Source organism: Phacochoerus africanus, chromosome 3 (assembly GCF_016906955.1).
Source record: "Phacochoerus africanus isolate WHEZ1 chromosome 3, ROS_Pafr_v1, whole genome shotgun sequence".
NCBI lineage: Eukaryota > Metazoa > Chordata > Mammalia > Artiodactyla > Suidae > Phacochoerus > Phacochoerus africanus.
In genome coordinates, this window is record NC_062546.1 from 40,980,147 (window position 1) to 40,996,200 (window position 16,054).

The 16,054-nt window shown below is 37.0% G+C and overlaps 1 protein-coding gene across 6 annotated transcripts in view; it reads left to right on the forward strand.

Annotated features, from left to right (window-relative positions):
* TASP1 (taspase 1) overlaps positions 1-16,054 on the forward strand; it is a 252,935-nt gene that overhangs the window by 64,675 nt on the left and 172,206 nt on the right. For all 6 annotated transcript variants that reach the window (XR_007133922.1, XM_047771668.1, XM_047771667.1 and 3 more), the window contains one exon: positions 10,634-10,740. Coding sequence is in view for 5 of the 6 variants with exons in the window: in XM_047771668.1 (XP_047627624.1) it covers positions 10,634-10,740 (107 nt within the window). In the remaining variant the exon portion in view is untranslated. The remainder of the gene's footprint in view (positions 1-10,633; positions 10,741-16,054) is intronic.

Consider the following 16,054-nt stretch of genomic DNA (forward strand, 5'->3'; position numbering starts at 1 on the left):
AATGAATTTATAATTAAAAAAATATTATTATTATTTTTTGATTTTTAGGGCCACACAGGCAGCATATGAAAGTTCTAGGCTAGGGCTGAATTGGAGTGGCAGCTGCCAGCCTCTGCCACAGCCACAGCCTTGTCAGACCAGAAGCCATGTCTTCATGTTGCTCATGGCAACTCAGGATCCTTAACCCAGTGATCTGGGCCAGGGATTGAACTGGCATCCTCATGGATACTAGTTGGGCTCATGACTGCTGAGCCACAATGGAAACTCCATCATATTTTTAATTTCTAGAGATTGATCCGTGATGAATGCTTTTAAAATAGTGTCATGTTCTTATTTCATGAGCTCAGTATTTTCACTGTCTGCTTTAGGATACTATGGTTTTAGAACTTGTTCTTATCTACTGTTTTTGCCTCCTCTGTCTTACTTTGTGTTTATTTGTTTCAGATCCTAAGACATGTAAGCTTGTTTCCTCATGTAGTGACCAGCTACAGTTTTCATATTGCTAAGTGAGACACCTAAAAAGGCCTTTTGGCAGCTTTGTGTATGAGGGTAGGCATTTGACCTCGAGGCGGGAGGTATGATCATTTATCTATACATTTTCCTTTTGAATTAGAGGAATCTTCACAGCTCTGGCAGGGCAATGATGAGTAAGCTGGAACAGAACAAGGAAAGAGGCCAGAAGTGTCATCTTGCCTTTATCAGACTTTGACGTGAAACTCTGTTTTTGGTAGAGCCCCCTACCTGCTCCCAGCTGTGCTCCATATCTGCTAATTTTGGACCCTTTTGATTCAGCCTCTCTGAAGAGTTCACCTCATGTTTTCTGCAGCCATAAGAAGGGAATTTGGGCATTTAAATTTTCCTTATTAACGTTTTCTGCCTGTTCTCCTGGTTTTAGTTGCAGCCAGGGTTTCAGAGATGCCAGGGGCTTTCTTTTCTTTTCTTTTTATTTTTTTTTAGACTGCACCTATGGCATATGGAGGTTCCCAGGCTAAGGGTTGAATCGGAGCTGTAGCTGCTAGCCTACTTTTTAGCCACAGCAACACGGGATCTGAACCAAGTCTGTGACCTACATCACAGGTCACAGCAATGCTGGATCCTTAACTCACTGAGAGAGGCCAGGGGTCGAACCTGTGTCCCTCGTGGCTACTAGTCAGATTCGTTTCCGCTGAGTCATGGTGGGAACTCTGCCAGGGGCTTTCTGTCTTCCAGCATTGGATTTCATACTCCTTTGCTCAACTACTGTTTTTTGTCCAGTTGCTGTTTTCTGTAATTGTGTTGCTATTGCCTGTCTCATTATAATCATCTGCGGTGTATGTCAATCAGTTTCCCCCATCACATTTCTTCCTGGTAGAGTTTTGGGGCATGGAGAGGAATTCATGCCCTCAGACTGCCAATTTTATTTCAGAACATTTATATAGAAATGCGTACTAGAGGTTTTGTAGGATGGCAATTTTATCTTTGACTAAATGTTAGTATGTTATACTTGTAATTAGGAAAAATAATGTGCCTTAGATTTTTTTTATCACTTACATAACCAATTACTAAGAAATGTTCTCTGAATAAATAATGTATTTGAAAGTTAGGTGATACATTCATTCATTCTTTTTTCAAAAAGGAATGGTTTTGACCTATGGGGAATTTAAAAGAAAATTTAACTATTAGTTAGATTTAAAAAGTTTCAAAAAATACCATCTTATATTCAGCCATTTGTTTAATCCTCAGATAAAATTGTGTGTTGGTGCTGGTTAATGATAATGCTTTATACTTGATTATCTTCTGAGGGGCAAAATTTGTAGGTTTTTATTCCCCTTCAGCTTTTCGGAATGTCTTTCTAAATAAGGTTTATCCTAAATTTCTTACACATTTTCATACATGCTCACATATTTCATTCCTATAAGTAGATATGAATTTCTTTCTGGCATCATTTCCTTCAGCCTGGAATGCTGAAGCTTTTCTGGTATTGTCATTAGATGTAGTGATGAAAAATTTTCTCAGCTTTCATTATCTGAAAAAAAAAAAATCTTTATTTTGCCTTTACTTTGAAAAGACTTTTTTTTAATTGAATATGGACTTCTGGGTTGGCAAGATTTTTTCTTTTAGCACTTTTTTTTTTCTTGTTTTTCTTGTGGTAAAATATTCATAATATAAAATCTTATCATTTTAACAATTTTTAAGTGTATAATTCAATGGTGTCAAGTACCTTCACAGTGTTGTTTAACAAATGTCACCATTATCCATGTCTACTTTTTCCTCAACCCAAACGAAAACTCTGTGCCTATTAAGCAATGACTACTTATCCCCTCCTTGCCTATCCCTGATAACTTCTATTCTACTTCTTTGTCTGTGAATTTTCCTATTCTAGGCCCTTTCTCTAAGTGGAATCTTATAATATTTGTCCTTGTATGTCCGAATTGTTTCACTTAGTATGTTTTCAAGGTTCATCCCTGTTGTAGCATGTATCAGAATTTCCTTCTTATTAGCTGAATAGTATTCCATTGTATCCTTTTAACACTTTTAAAGATGCTATTCCATTATCTTCTGGATTCCATTCTTTCTATTGGGAAGTCAGCCAATATTATTATTATTATTGCTTCTCTGTGTTTAATATGTCTTCTTTTTTCTCTGACTCCTTTTAAGAATTGTTCTTTATGTATGTTTTTGCCTGGGTGTAGTTTTCTTTGCGCTGGTTTTGTTGTGCCTGCTGAATCTGTGGGTACAGTTTTTAATCAAATTAGGAAAACTCTTGGACTCTCAGCTTCAGGCTCTCCCTCATCTGTTTCTAGGACTTCAATTCACTTGTATGAAAAAACATTTGATGCTGTCATGTGGTACTGAGGCTCTGATTTTTTTCAATCTTTATTCTCTGTGCTTTCTGTATTAGTCAGGATTCTCCACAGAAACAGAACCAATAGGAGATTGCTCTCTCTCTCTGTCTCATTACTCATCTATGTATCTATCTACCTAAGGAGATTTATTATAAAGAATTGACTCATGTAGTGATGGAGTCTGACAAGTTCCAAGATCTGCAGGGTTAGTCAACAAGCTAGAGACCCAGAAGGGCCAATGGGGTGGTTTCAATCCCAGTCCAAGGGCCTGAAAACCAGGAGAGTCAGTTGTGGCTGACTGAAGGCTGGCCGCCTCAAGACCCAGGATGGTCTAATGCTTCAGTTCAAGTCGAAAGGGAGGAAAAAGTCAATGTTGCCGTTCAAAGGCAGTCAGGCAAGAGGAGAGTCTGCCTTTTTGTTTTATTAAGGCTTTTTAACCAGTTGGACAAGGTCCACTTGCATAGGAGGGCAGTCTGTTTTACTCAGTTTAAATGTTAATCTCAGCCTCATCAAACATACCCTCACAGACACATCCAGAATAATATTTGACCAAATATCTGGGCTGGCCCCGTGAAGTTGACAAATAAAATTAATCATCACACTCTATTTGTGTGATTTCTATTGAATTGCCTTTGAGTTTACTGATCTCTCCCTGCAACATCTAATTTGGTATTAATTTTATGTTATGATTTAAAAAAATTAAAATATGTTTTCAGTTTTAAAGTTTCCATTAAAAAAAACCCCCCAGTTTCCATCTCTTTCTTGAAATTTACCATGTCTTCACTTGTTATATCCATTGTTGACATATTCATCATTATTATTTTGAAATCTTTGATTGCTGATTCTAAAATCTAGGTAATCTGTGGGTTAGTTTCTACTGAGAGATTCTTTCCCTCTTGACCTCGGACACATTTCCCATTTAGTTGCATGTCTGATAATTTTTTTTTAAATTATAACTTGAGCATTGTGGATGATATTTCTTAGAGACTGTGGTTTGTTTTCTTCCTTTGAATGATGTTGAGTTTGTTCTAACATGTAATTAAATTATTTGCAAATCACCTTGACATCGTCACAGACTAGTTTTAGGCTTCGTTAAAGTGACTCTATTTCAGTTTTGTTCTTAATCCTAGAGTTGTTTCTTAGAACTAGCTTGTGGTCTTTATTCCTAAGATATGTTTTTTCTGGGGGTGTCAGTGGACAGTCTCAGTTTTTAAACTTTGTCTCTCCTACAGTGTGTTTTACTGCTTTTCGGCCATATTTTCCTTAGTAGATTTTATGGAATCTTGAATCCTGTATGACCTGTGAAGTGCTCTTTCAAACGTTGGAGGGCACTTATACATAGATTTGGGGCTTCTTTTTTGTGGATTCTTCCTTTCCAGGATTTCTCCTTCACTTTCCAGTGGCTTCAGTAGCCCCAAACTCATTCATCTCAGTCCAGGAGACTATAGTTTTCTTTCTTAGCTCTGTTTTCTATTCATCTCTGAGAATGGGATGTGTCTCATGGGGAAAGCTGTTTGAATTTGGATCTTGCCCAGTGTTTTTTGTTTTTTGTTTTCTTTCATTGGTCGAATCCTCTACTGTTTCTGCCAGCTTTTGGTCAGTTGGCTTCAAATAGTTGGCTTTTTTTTTTTTTAATTAGAAAGTTGTCCAGGATTTGTGATTTTATTGGTCTATGAGTTAGTCTGATATAGGCTATTCTTTCATTACCAGGAGCTGAAACTAATGTTTTGTAAATGTGTACTATTAACAAATACACTAATAAAAATGATATAAATTAATAAGTATCTCAAAACATTGTATTTATTCCTTTTATTTGGCTGTGCCTGCAGCATGTACTTATTACTTTTTAATTGAGCTGTACAATTAAATTTTGGAGCATTTTACATAAACCTGATCTTCCTTCTAACTTCACGTCCTAATCCCACTCTCCTGCCCAGTCTGATAACGACAGTTACTTGTTTGATTGGCTTCTCTTCTGTTTCAGCAAAAATGTTGGAATATATACTAGTATTCTTCTTATAAGTAGATGAAGGTATCATATTGTAGTATCTTTAGTAAGTTTTTAGATAAGTAGTGTTATATGGTTCTTTTAATATTTTTTTGTCAGTTAAACAAAATTTTGAAATCTGTCCATGTTAATAAATGTAGATCAATTAATTTTTAAACAGCTGAATAGCATTTTACTGTATTTATTTAGCTATTTCTTTATTGACAGGCATTCAGTTTGTTTTTAAATTTTGCCATTAACATTGATAATCCCACAAAAATTCTTGTACACATCACTTAATATATACATGTTTTATTGGGACAGATATTTGGAAGTAGAATTGCTGACTCATACAGGATGTGCATTTGCTATTTTACTGGCCATTGCCAGATCCCTAAGGTGTTTGCTGTCTACTTTTGAGAAGTCTGATTTTTAAAGTTGCTGCCATTGATGACCACATAGTAGCTCAGAGCATAGACTGTAGAGGCTTGTGACCATGGGCAGTACTCCAAGAATCTTTACTCTTGGAGATGTGATTCTCTGAGATAATGTATAAAGAATTCTTACTCCAATTTCTGGCATACAGAAACACTCACATGTTGACTATTAATATAATTCTCACTTATTAATATATTGGATGTGAAAATGATCTTGGTGATATGATTTCATCAGAATTTAATAGGCCTAGCTCTTTAACATGGACCGATAAGATCATTTTAGGGGGTTGGGTGTAACCATTAAAGCACTGGTTTTCAACTGTGCACATCAGGGTCCCTGGAGAACTTTGAAAAATTTTGAAGCCCTGGGTTATACCCCAAATCAATTAAAACAGCAACTCTGTAGATAAGATCCAGGCACTGCAGTTTTTAAAGTTTTGTAGGTAATTTCAATGAGCATTCAGTTTTAATGATGCCTGGTACAGAACATGTACATCCTTTTGAGATCTTCCAGCAAATCCATTAAGGTCGAAATTGAAAAGAAAGGGCACAGCAGAAATGAATCCAACTGGGAACTATGAGGTTTTGGGTTTGATATCTGGCCTCGCTCAGTGGGTTAAAGATCTGGTGTTGCTGTGAGCTGTGGTGTAGGTTGCAGATGTGGCTCTGATTTGGCGTTGTTGTGGCTGTGGTGTAGGCTGGCAGCTGTAGCTCTGATTAGACCCCTAGCCTGGGAACCTCCATATGCCTTGGGTGCGGCCCTAAAAAGCAAAAAAAAAAAAAAAGTAATTTTATTTTCCTTTGCTGAAGGACAACCTTAAATAGTATGTGCTACAAAGTTGTTACCATCTGTTCCTTAATTTTCAGCTATTTGATGCTTTGATTAGACCTGAGGTACATTTTTAAGTAAAGAGTAGATTTATGAACATTATTCTATTTTGTCAATTTGTGGGCATGATTTTGCCACAAGGAATCCTATTTTCTTCTTTTCTATTGACTAGATTGTGTTCTTGTAATTTTTCTGCTTCTGCAAAGGTTGCTTTGAAAGACAACATGACAGTATTAAACATTCTATAATTGCAAGAGTTTTGTCATAACTGATTTATGATAGATATATCAAAACTGAATTTCATTTGGCTAGTTAATATGACCAGTTATGCTGTTTCAAATTTTTAATTTTAAAGTACCTATAAATTCACATGCAGTTGTAAGAAATGATACAGAGAGATTCCATGTACCCTTTGCCCAGTTTTCTCCAGTGGGAACCTCTTGCCAAACAATATCACATTCAGGATATTAGCATTGGTACAGTCAAGACACACAACACTTACATCCCACAGGGGGTCTCCCCTGTTGCTCTTTTATAGTCTCACCTGTTCCCCTCCTACCTTCACCCCTTCCTTAATACCTGGCAGTTACTAATCTAGTGTCCATTTGTACAATTTTGTCATTTCAAGAATGTTATATGAATGACATCATACAGGATGTAAGTTTTTTGGAAAACTTTTTTTTTTTTAATCACTTAGTATAATTCTCTGGAGATTCATTCAGGTGGCAACAATAGCTTGTACCATCTTATTGTTAAAGTATTACATCATATGGATGTACCACTATCTATCTAATCATTTATCTATTGAAAGGCATCTGTTTTGTTATTTTCAGTTTGGGGCTATTATAAATAATATTGCTAGAAATAAATATTAATATACTTTTTGGGGGTAATTTCTTCTTAAAATTTTGGTAAAATACACTGTAAAAATTTACCATCTGGAACTTTTTTTTTTGTCTTTTCTAGGGCCACTCCCCCAGCATATGGAGGTTCCCAGGCTAGGGGTCAAATCGGAGCTGTAGCCGCTGGCCTACGCCAGAGCCACAGCAACACGGGATCTGAGCCACGTCTGCGATCTACACCACAGCTCACGGCAACACTGGATCCTTAACCCACTGAGTAAGGCTAGGGATTGAACCTGAAACCTCATGGTTTCTAGTCGGATTGGTTAACCAGTGCGCCACAACAAGAACTCCCCCATCTTGAACATTTTTAATGGTAGTTTTCAGTGGCTTTAAGTATGCTTACATGGTATAAACTGTCATGGGGAGTGGGTAGAGGCTGCTGCACTAGGAACTGAAATTGACCCCAACAGTTTACACTCCAAGCCTTCCTCTGGAAACCTTCCTCTTTAGTAGACTCCAGAGTTCTGAAGTACTTAGCATTAGACAGATGCCATCAGGCCAGGTGCTGTCTAGGCAGGGAGATGGATTTCTGCTGCTTCCTACTCCATTTTTCCTCTAGCTCCAACTTACTAATTTTGTGCTAGAACATTCTGATTCAATTTTAGGTTAATCTCATCTCATAACTGTGTGTACTTTAACATTGAGAACTATGCCATTTTTTTCATTAGTGAGTAATCCTTTGAATGGATTCTGCTTTTGATAATGTTCAATGTAAATATTCTACTTTAAAAGAAAACCAATACAAGTAAAAAATAAAGTCTATCCCCAAAACTGATGTTTATGCTGCTGTGTGATGGTTTAATCTTTTTGGACTTTTTTTTTTTTTTTAAAGATTTTACATGTTTAAATCATTGGTACTAAAGATTTCATTTTTGTGTGTAGTGTGAGATAAGCATTTAATTTGTATTTTTTTCCCCCAAGTAGGTAACATATTGTGCCAAGAAAGTTTACTGAATAACATATAGATTTCCTACTGGAATGAAATATCAGTGTAATTCTCAGATTCGAATAGGATACACATGAGTTTGTTTCTAAACTAGTTGGTCATTTCCATTAATTTTTTTTTTTTTTGGACCATTACTGCTGTATTGTTCTTAGACTTTATTTTGAGGGGCAAATCTGGTTCCCTTTGTACCTAATTTTCCTAACAAATTTATTTTTCCTTATTTAAAGTGTTCTTGATTAATCTTAAACATAATATGTTGGAGTATTTTTGTTATTTTTTCCACTGTTATTTTGATTAATTTACATCCATTTGGGGAAAATTAATATTGCTTAAAAACACCATGAAACTTTAATTATTGTTTTGTTATAGTCAATTTTCATTTAGATTTGCCTGCATATGTATGCTTTCCTTTGCCCTTAATTTCCCACCGCTCTTCCCTACCTTTTTTTAGTTTTTGAGCTTTCACTTTGTATTATTTTGCCTGTTACTGAAAAATACCCATTAATGTTTTCATTAGAACAGGTTCTTGCTGATGATGAATTTGCTCATTCTTATTTACCTGAAACTATTTTTATTTTTGCCTTCATTTGAAGGATAATTTTACTGGATACAGTGTCCTGGTGAGCAGATATTTCTTTGAGTACCGAAGATAATCATCTTGCCTCAATACACTTGGTATTGGTGTAGAGGGTAGGGGTGGACTTGCTTCGTTCTAGCTCAGCCTTCCTTTGGGTGTGTGGGCCCTTTCAATCCCAGCTTACTGTGGGAAGTAGCTCCTACAAATCTCCTTGCTTTAACAAGCTCTGGGTTTGACTTATGCCTCTCCTTGTTGCCAAGTAATCAAATTCATGTGTGTTACTGTTGGCAAATTCTCACAGTGCAGCAATACTAACTTTAGTGCTTAGTTACCCCCAGAAAAGCTTGGTACTTATTATTATTATTATTATTATTATTATTTTTAGGACCATACCCATGGCATATGGCAGTTCCCAGGCTATGGGTTGAATTGGAGCTGCAGCTGCTGGCCTGTGTCACAGCCACAGCAATGCTAGATCCAAACTGTGTCTGCGACCTACACCACAGCTCACAACAACGCTGGATCCTTAACCCATTGAGCAGGGCCAGGAATTGACCCAGCATCCTTGTGGATTCTAGTCAGGTTCATTTATTTCTGCTGAGCCACAGCAGGAACTCCAAGTTTGATACTTTTTAGAAGATTTTTAATGCTTAAAGGTGGTGGTTTTCATATTTCATACAGTATTTTTCATAATATTTGATGGGAGACTTTCTCTTAGTAATTTAGTCTGCCATTATCAGAAAACTTTGTAACCTTTTTATGTTATATTTATTTATAATATCTCACATCAGCTGAATTTAATTGTATAAATCTACATATCAAGTTTAAAAAGTTTGACTATTGTACTTTTTTTTATTTTTAGAAGTTCTGTTTGGTTCTTCAAGTCTGCCTGGGCATTTTATCATCTTTTGTTCTTTAGTTCTATTTTCAATATCTTCTTTTTATGTCTATAAACATAAACTTTTTTTTTTTTTTTTGTCCTTTTAGGGCCATACCTGTGGCATATGGAGGTTCCCAGGCTAGAGTCACAGCAATGCCAGATCTGAGCCAAGTCTTCCACCTACACCGCAGTTCATGGCAACGTGGGATCCTGAACCCACTGAGTGAAACCTCATGGTTCCTAATTGGATTCGTTTCTGCTGCAGCACGATGGGAACTCCAAAATAAGTGTAAACATGTTCTTTATGCTATATATGGTTATTCCAGTATCTGAGGTCTTTGTGGGTCAGATTATCCTTTCATATTTGGCTGACTTATTTTTTCATTCTTGGTTATTTATTTCTCTTGTGTTTTATGAATATTTTTTAAAATTATGAGCCCATGTTGCTTGATACATGAGAATTTTTAAGGTCTGGGTGAGTTAAGGTGGGTTTTTCCAGGGAGTATTAGCATTTATGTTTAATGGGTTTTTGAAGCATTGACTCACCAAGATAATTTTTTGTTTATTTCAGGTAAAATAGGTAATATGAATTCTCCTAATCCTGTCTGAATTTTAAAATATTTTTATTTTAATATTACATACATATTTGCTTATAATTCCAGTTGTTCATAAGAAGAACCCTTATTCCCCCTCCTCTACACATGCATCTGTGCACACACCCCACCCTGGAATTCCCCATCCTGAACCTGCAAAGTATAACAGGACTTTACTTTTCTTACATTTATAGCCAAGGCTGTGTGACCTGCAAGTTTCCTGACTCTTTGCATATTATGGCTTTTTCCAGTTTTCCCCTTCACAGGGCCTATCACCCTTTGGGGCTCCCCCCTTTTTTGTGGGTGATCTTCAGGATGTTTTTTCCTGCTGCACTATCCCAGGTCTCATCTCTTGTCTCCTATGCACAGAGACCTTCAAAACGAGAGCTGGCCGTGGCATGCATTAGCAGACACTCCTGGATGGCATCTGCCTTCAGAACTGACTTGTCTTTCTGCATTTGACCTTTTTATTAATTTTTTAACCTTTGGTTACCTTCTTAACTCTCTTACAACCTAAGTGTACATTGAAAAGACTTAAAAGACCCTTTATCCAACATCCTTAAGGATTTTGTCCTGAAAAGATTGCTCAGGCTATCTTGTCTGCCCCATTGCCCTAATATTTTTCAAATTTTATTTTTAATGTTTCTTTTGTAGGATTCAGTTTAGCTGCATTTAAAAGAAACAAGAGGAAACTAGAGCTGGCAGAAAGGGTGGAAACAGATTTCATTCAACTAAAGAAAAGAAGACAATCAAGTGAAAAGGTCAGGAGGTATTTGAAATATTAATAATTAATGTGTTGTAATGATATATTTAGTCTGCATTTAGATACATAAGCTTCAGAATAGCACTGTTTCATAATGCATGCCACATATGTACTCTTTAGAGTTTTCTAGTAGCCACATTTAAACAAGTAAAAAGAAGCAGATGAAATTAATTTTAATCCTTAAAAGATTTAAACTAATGAATCAAAACTATCACTTCAAAATGTAACCAATGAAAAAACTATTAGTGAGCTATTTTCTTTTTCTTTTTGGATTAAGTCTTCAAAAGCAATGTGTATTTTACACTTATAGCATGTCTCAATTATGACACTAAATTTTCATTGGAAATATTCAGCCTGTATATATCATAAAACAAACAGTTGAAAAAATAGGTTTACATAACAAATTACATTACAAACGTACTTAAGACTTTCCAACAATTGAAATGAATATCTTTTTAAATATAAAAATTAATTAAATGTAATAAAGTTAAAAACCGAGCTTCTCATTTGTCCTCACTGCATTATAACTGCTCAATAACTCCATTGGCCTATGGCCACTGCTTTGGTCCTTGAAGCTCTGGGTGAACATGGCTGTTCGGGGATAGAGTGTTTCAAGGAAATGTATGTATTGGATTCATGTAGGTTTTTTGTACATTCTAATTGCATGTCTCTGTTTCTTGTTTTTCTACATTCTTTGTTTGTATTTTATGCATTTGTGTGCCATTACGAGTCTGTGTGTGGCATTTCTTAGGTATTTTGGGAGACAGAAAAAAAGAATAAAAACTATAACATTCTTGCTCAACCCATAGCTTTAAGTTCTGTTAGCACCCAGATCACAGTGGACTTCTCATGTCACATCATCACTTGATACATCTCCTTAATGTTGGCATCTCCTAATATTCTTTGTTGATTAGTCATCTAATTGCTTATATTCTGATTTATGCTTTCTGTCATATGGTTTAGTCATAAATGAATGCATACTCAACCATCTTTCATAGGGTTTTTTTTTTTTTTTTTTTTGCTTTTGTCCTTTTAGGCCTGAACCTGTGGCACATGGAGGGTCCCTGGATAGGGGTCACATTGGAGCTGTAACTGCCATCCTCTGCCACAGCCACAGCAACACGGGATCCAAGCTGAATCTGTGACCTACACCACAGCTTATGGCAGTGCCAGATCCTTAACTCACTGAGTGAGGCCAGGGATCGAACCTTCATTCTCATGGGTGCTAGGCAGATTGGTTTCTGCTGAGCCACGATGGGAACTTCTTTTTTTTTTTTTTTTCATCTGTCATAGTTTGAAATGTTTTTTCATAACATTGCCACATGGGACAATTAATCAAATATTTTGGACCAAACGTTTTTATTTTTCTGCCGGAGAAGAGTACGAATTTAGGAGGCAAATGAACAAATGAATAGGTAGGTCTTGGTGAAAATGGGTGGTAGTGTGGTTTTCTTTCTTGGGTTTTTGCATCCTGTGTGACATCTGAGTGAGCAAATTTTGGGCTTCTGTCCTTTAAAAAAATTGTGATAAAATTTGTATACAGTGAACAACGTAATTATTTTTATAAATGCATATTCTCATGTAACCCATATTCCTCTCAAGATGTAGAACATTTCTGGTTCTTTTGTACTTCCTTCCAGCCATATTTCACCCTCTATAGGCAACCACTGCTCTGGTTTTTTATCACCATAGATGTTTTGTGTTGCTCTTGACCTTTATATAATTGGAATAATGCATTATGTACCCTTTTCTGTTTGGTTTCTTTCAAAGAATGTTTTTGAGACATTGTCTCACAGCCTTATTCTTTTTCATTACTGAATAATATTCTGTAGTATGAATCTACTGTAATTTATCCATTCTCCTGTTGATGGACATTTGTTTTGTTTCCAGGTTTTTACTGTTATGAATAAGGCTTCCATGAACATTCTTATACAGAAATTTTTTTTTCATGGGTATCAGTTTAGGGTTTTTATGCATAGAAATATCAGTTGATTCATGGAGAGTATCTTCAGCTGATCTTTCAGAAGGTTAATTTTTTTTTACTCATGTAATCTATATTAAGCAGGTACTCTTAGTTTTGAGCTGAGTAGTAAGAAAATAATGATGAACAAGATGGAAAATTCCCATCGTGGTTCAGTGGAAACAAATCTGACTGTTATCCACGAGGACACAGGTTTGATCCCTGGCCTCGCTCAGTGGGTTAAGGATCTGGCATTGCCATGAGCTGTGGTGTAAGTCCCAGACTTGCCTTGGATCCCACATTGCTGTGGCAGTGGTGTAGGCTGGTGGCTATAGCTCCAACTTGACCCCTAGCCTGGGAACCTCCATATGTCGTGGGTGCGGCCCTAAAAAGATTAAAAAAAAAAGAAAAAAGAAAGAAAGAAAGAAAGAAAACAAAACCAAGGTGGAAGAAATTCATAGTTTCTAGTGAAACTATATTTTAGTGACTAGAGACAGAACCATATAAACATATAATTAAGATAATTACCATATTTGGTAACTGTCGTAAAGCAAAGACAAAAGCACAGGATGATGTGATAGAAAGTAACTTGGAGGTGAGAGTTGGAAAGGAGGCTCACAGGAAGACTGCTTTAGTTAGAATGATCAACAGAGACTTCTCTGAGGGTATAACATTTGAGGCGACATCTGAAAAAGGCAAAGTGAGTTTTATAAAAAGTCATTGGAAGAGTGCTCCAGGCAAAGTGGATTATAGGTGCGGTGGCCCTGGTGGGGCCTTGGCATAGTGGAAGAATGGGCCGTGTGCCCACAGCAGAGTGGGCAAGAGGGCAGGGATGTGTCTAACGCTGCAGAGGTGCTGGATGCCAGCTCCTTTAGGAGTTTCCACTTTTGTTCCATGAATAATGAGTAGCCAATGAAGAGTTAAAAGCAGAGAAGCCATGCTGCCCTCACATTCTCCAAAGTTCTTTCAGGCGGCTTTGTGGAAAATAGCGGGAGGCAAGAACAGAAGTGAGGAGACTAGTTACGGAGTACTACAGCTGAGAGATGACAGCATGTTAGAGGTGAAGATGGAGAGAAGTGAGAACATCAGGATATATTGGTGAGGGTTCCTAGAAAGACAGGAATCACTGGTGCCTTAAGGTATTGGTGAGATGGAGAGAGGAATTAAATGCTTTAGTTTTACTCATTGGGTGTTGCCGTTTCCAAAGGTGAGGAGAGCTGGAAAAATTCTGGCTTCATGGTGATGGAGGCGGGAAGTGAAAATCAGGAACTTTCTTTTTCCACATCCCCTTAATGGACTCGGATTAACCAATGCTGTCCATTTTCACCGTGAAACATATTATCTAATGCCAAAGCCTTCTAAACCCCCAAAGCGAACAGACCACTCATAGCATGCCATGTTCCTTTATGTTGAATTTTGTGCCACCAAGAGCCTCATTATGCTCATCATGGTTTTTATCATGGTAATTACATAATTTGTCAGGTCTCTTATAGACTAATGGATATTGAGTTTAAAAAGTTGTCTGCTTGAAAACTGAGAGACTTGTTTGCTTGAAAACCAACTAGAAAAAGCAGAGTGGGGCTATAAAAATTTGCTGTGATTAAGTATGGGCAAGCCAGCTGTAAACAATTGAGAAAAATCATAAAAATCTAGAAGTATTCTGCACTCAGAGTGCGTTATTAGTGTCTCAATATTCTTGTTCTATTTTGGATAAAATAAAACTTGAAATCATATGACAATCCAAGGTGTTATAGGAGAATGATATGGAACATTTATATATGGGCTTATGTTCAGAGAAGAGGCTTTTGTCTTATGGGAAAAGATTGGCTAGCGAATGAATGAATTTTGTATTTTAAATAAAAAGGAAAATTTACAATGCCTTTTTTTTTTTAAATGAGGCTCTGCTTCACCCAAAGTATATTCAGTTTTTAAAAAATTTAAACAAGCTTCTTATCAACTTGGTTAAGAGGATTTCTAATAAAAAGCTTGATGTGGCAGCAGGAAAGATTAACTATGGAGTTGGTCCTATGTGTGTGAAGTTTAAGGGTAGGTCAGGAGGGAGATTATTGGAAATTATTGGCACCCAAAGGAATATAAGTTCATGTGGCCAGATGACTCACCAAGGAGTGAGTGAAGAGAGAGGTCTGAAAACTGAACTCTGGGCCAGACCCTCATGTTCAAGTTGGGAGGAGGAGAAACCAGCAAAGGAGAAACCAGCAAAGGAGAAAGATGGAGCAGCCAGTGAGGCTGAGGTACCATCAGAAGAGCGTCCAGGAACCTAGAGAGGAGTGTTCAAAGTTAGTCATCATTTGGGTCAAGTGGTGCTGAAAAAACAGGTTGGAGCACAGAGGACTGGTCATTGGATTTGGCACCTGCAGACTGTGGACCTGAATAGGGATAATTTCTGTGTCGTGGTGGAGTTTTAGACCAGCATGGAGTGGGTCCATCAAGGAGAGCAAGGGCAAGATAACTCTTTTGAGAAGTTTTACCATGGGGTAGGGAGAGGGAGGGGACCATACTGTTGTCAGTTACATTCTATGAATTCACTGAGTTAATTTCACCTATGAAGGCTCAGTTTCTTTATTTTTAACTGAAAATAGTCACAGGCTCCTATAACAGGGCCTTTATAAGGAACAGAAGTGTTAATGGACCTTCAAATGATTGTTGACTGTCACTGACTTGGGCACCATCCTTGCCTTTGCCATTGTTTGCTTTCATCTTTAAGGTCACTCAGCCAATAAAGAAGGAAAACTGCTGGCAAAGATAGTCGCCCTGGGTGGAATCTTGTAATGGAGAAAGGGAGGCTAGTAAGGGAGGTCGGTAGTGGCAGGTGGAGTGGTTGAAATCAGGCAGGATTCAAATGGATTATTTTACATACTTGAAATGACAGGGAAATATTTTTAATATTCAGAATAGATCAACTTTAATGTGTATAAAGACCGTGTTTGACATTGGCCTCCAAAAATGACTAGGATCCAGCTCCTGACTTTGAGGAAGGATGCTGGCCACAGGCTTTGTTTTAGAGACATTTGCAGCATAACCTTGGTAAAGGTAATGAAAATGTTCCCCAAAAGAAAAGACCACCAGGTAATGGGCCAATGGAACAGAAAATTAAATTTTTTCAGAGGAAGTATGGCAATTTTTTAAAGCTATGACAGGAAAAGACAAAGAGCTATTTTTAAAATCAGTCTGTATTTAGTCTATTTCTCCCTGTCATGTGTGTATAGTTTGAGTGTAGTTTTGGTTAGTCATCATTGACTAAGCCCCAGTACTACTGTGTGTTGTGGCTACACAAAAGAAGCTGTGAGTTGGGTATATAAGTATAATAAAAAGAATAGAATTTTTGGTAACT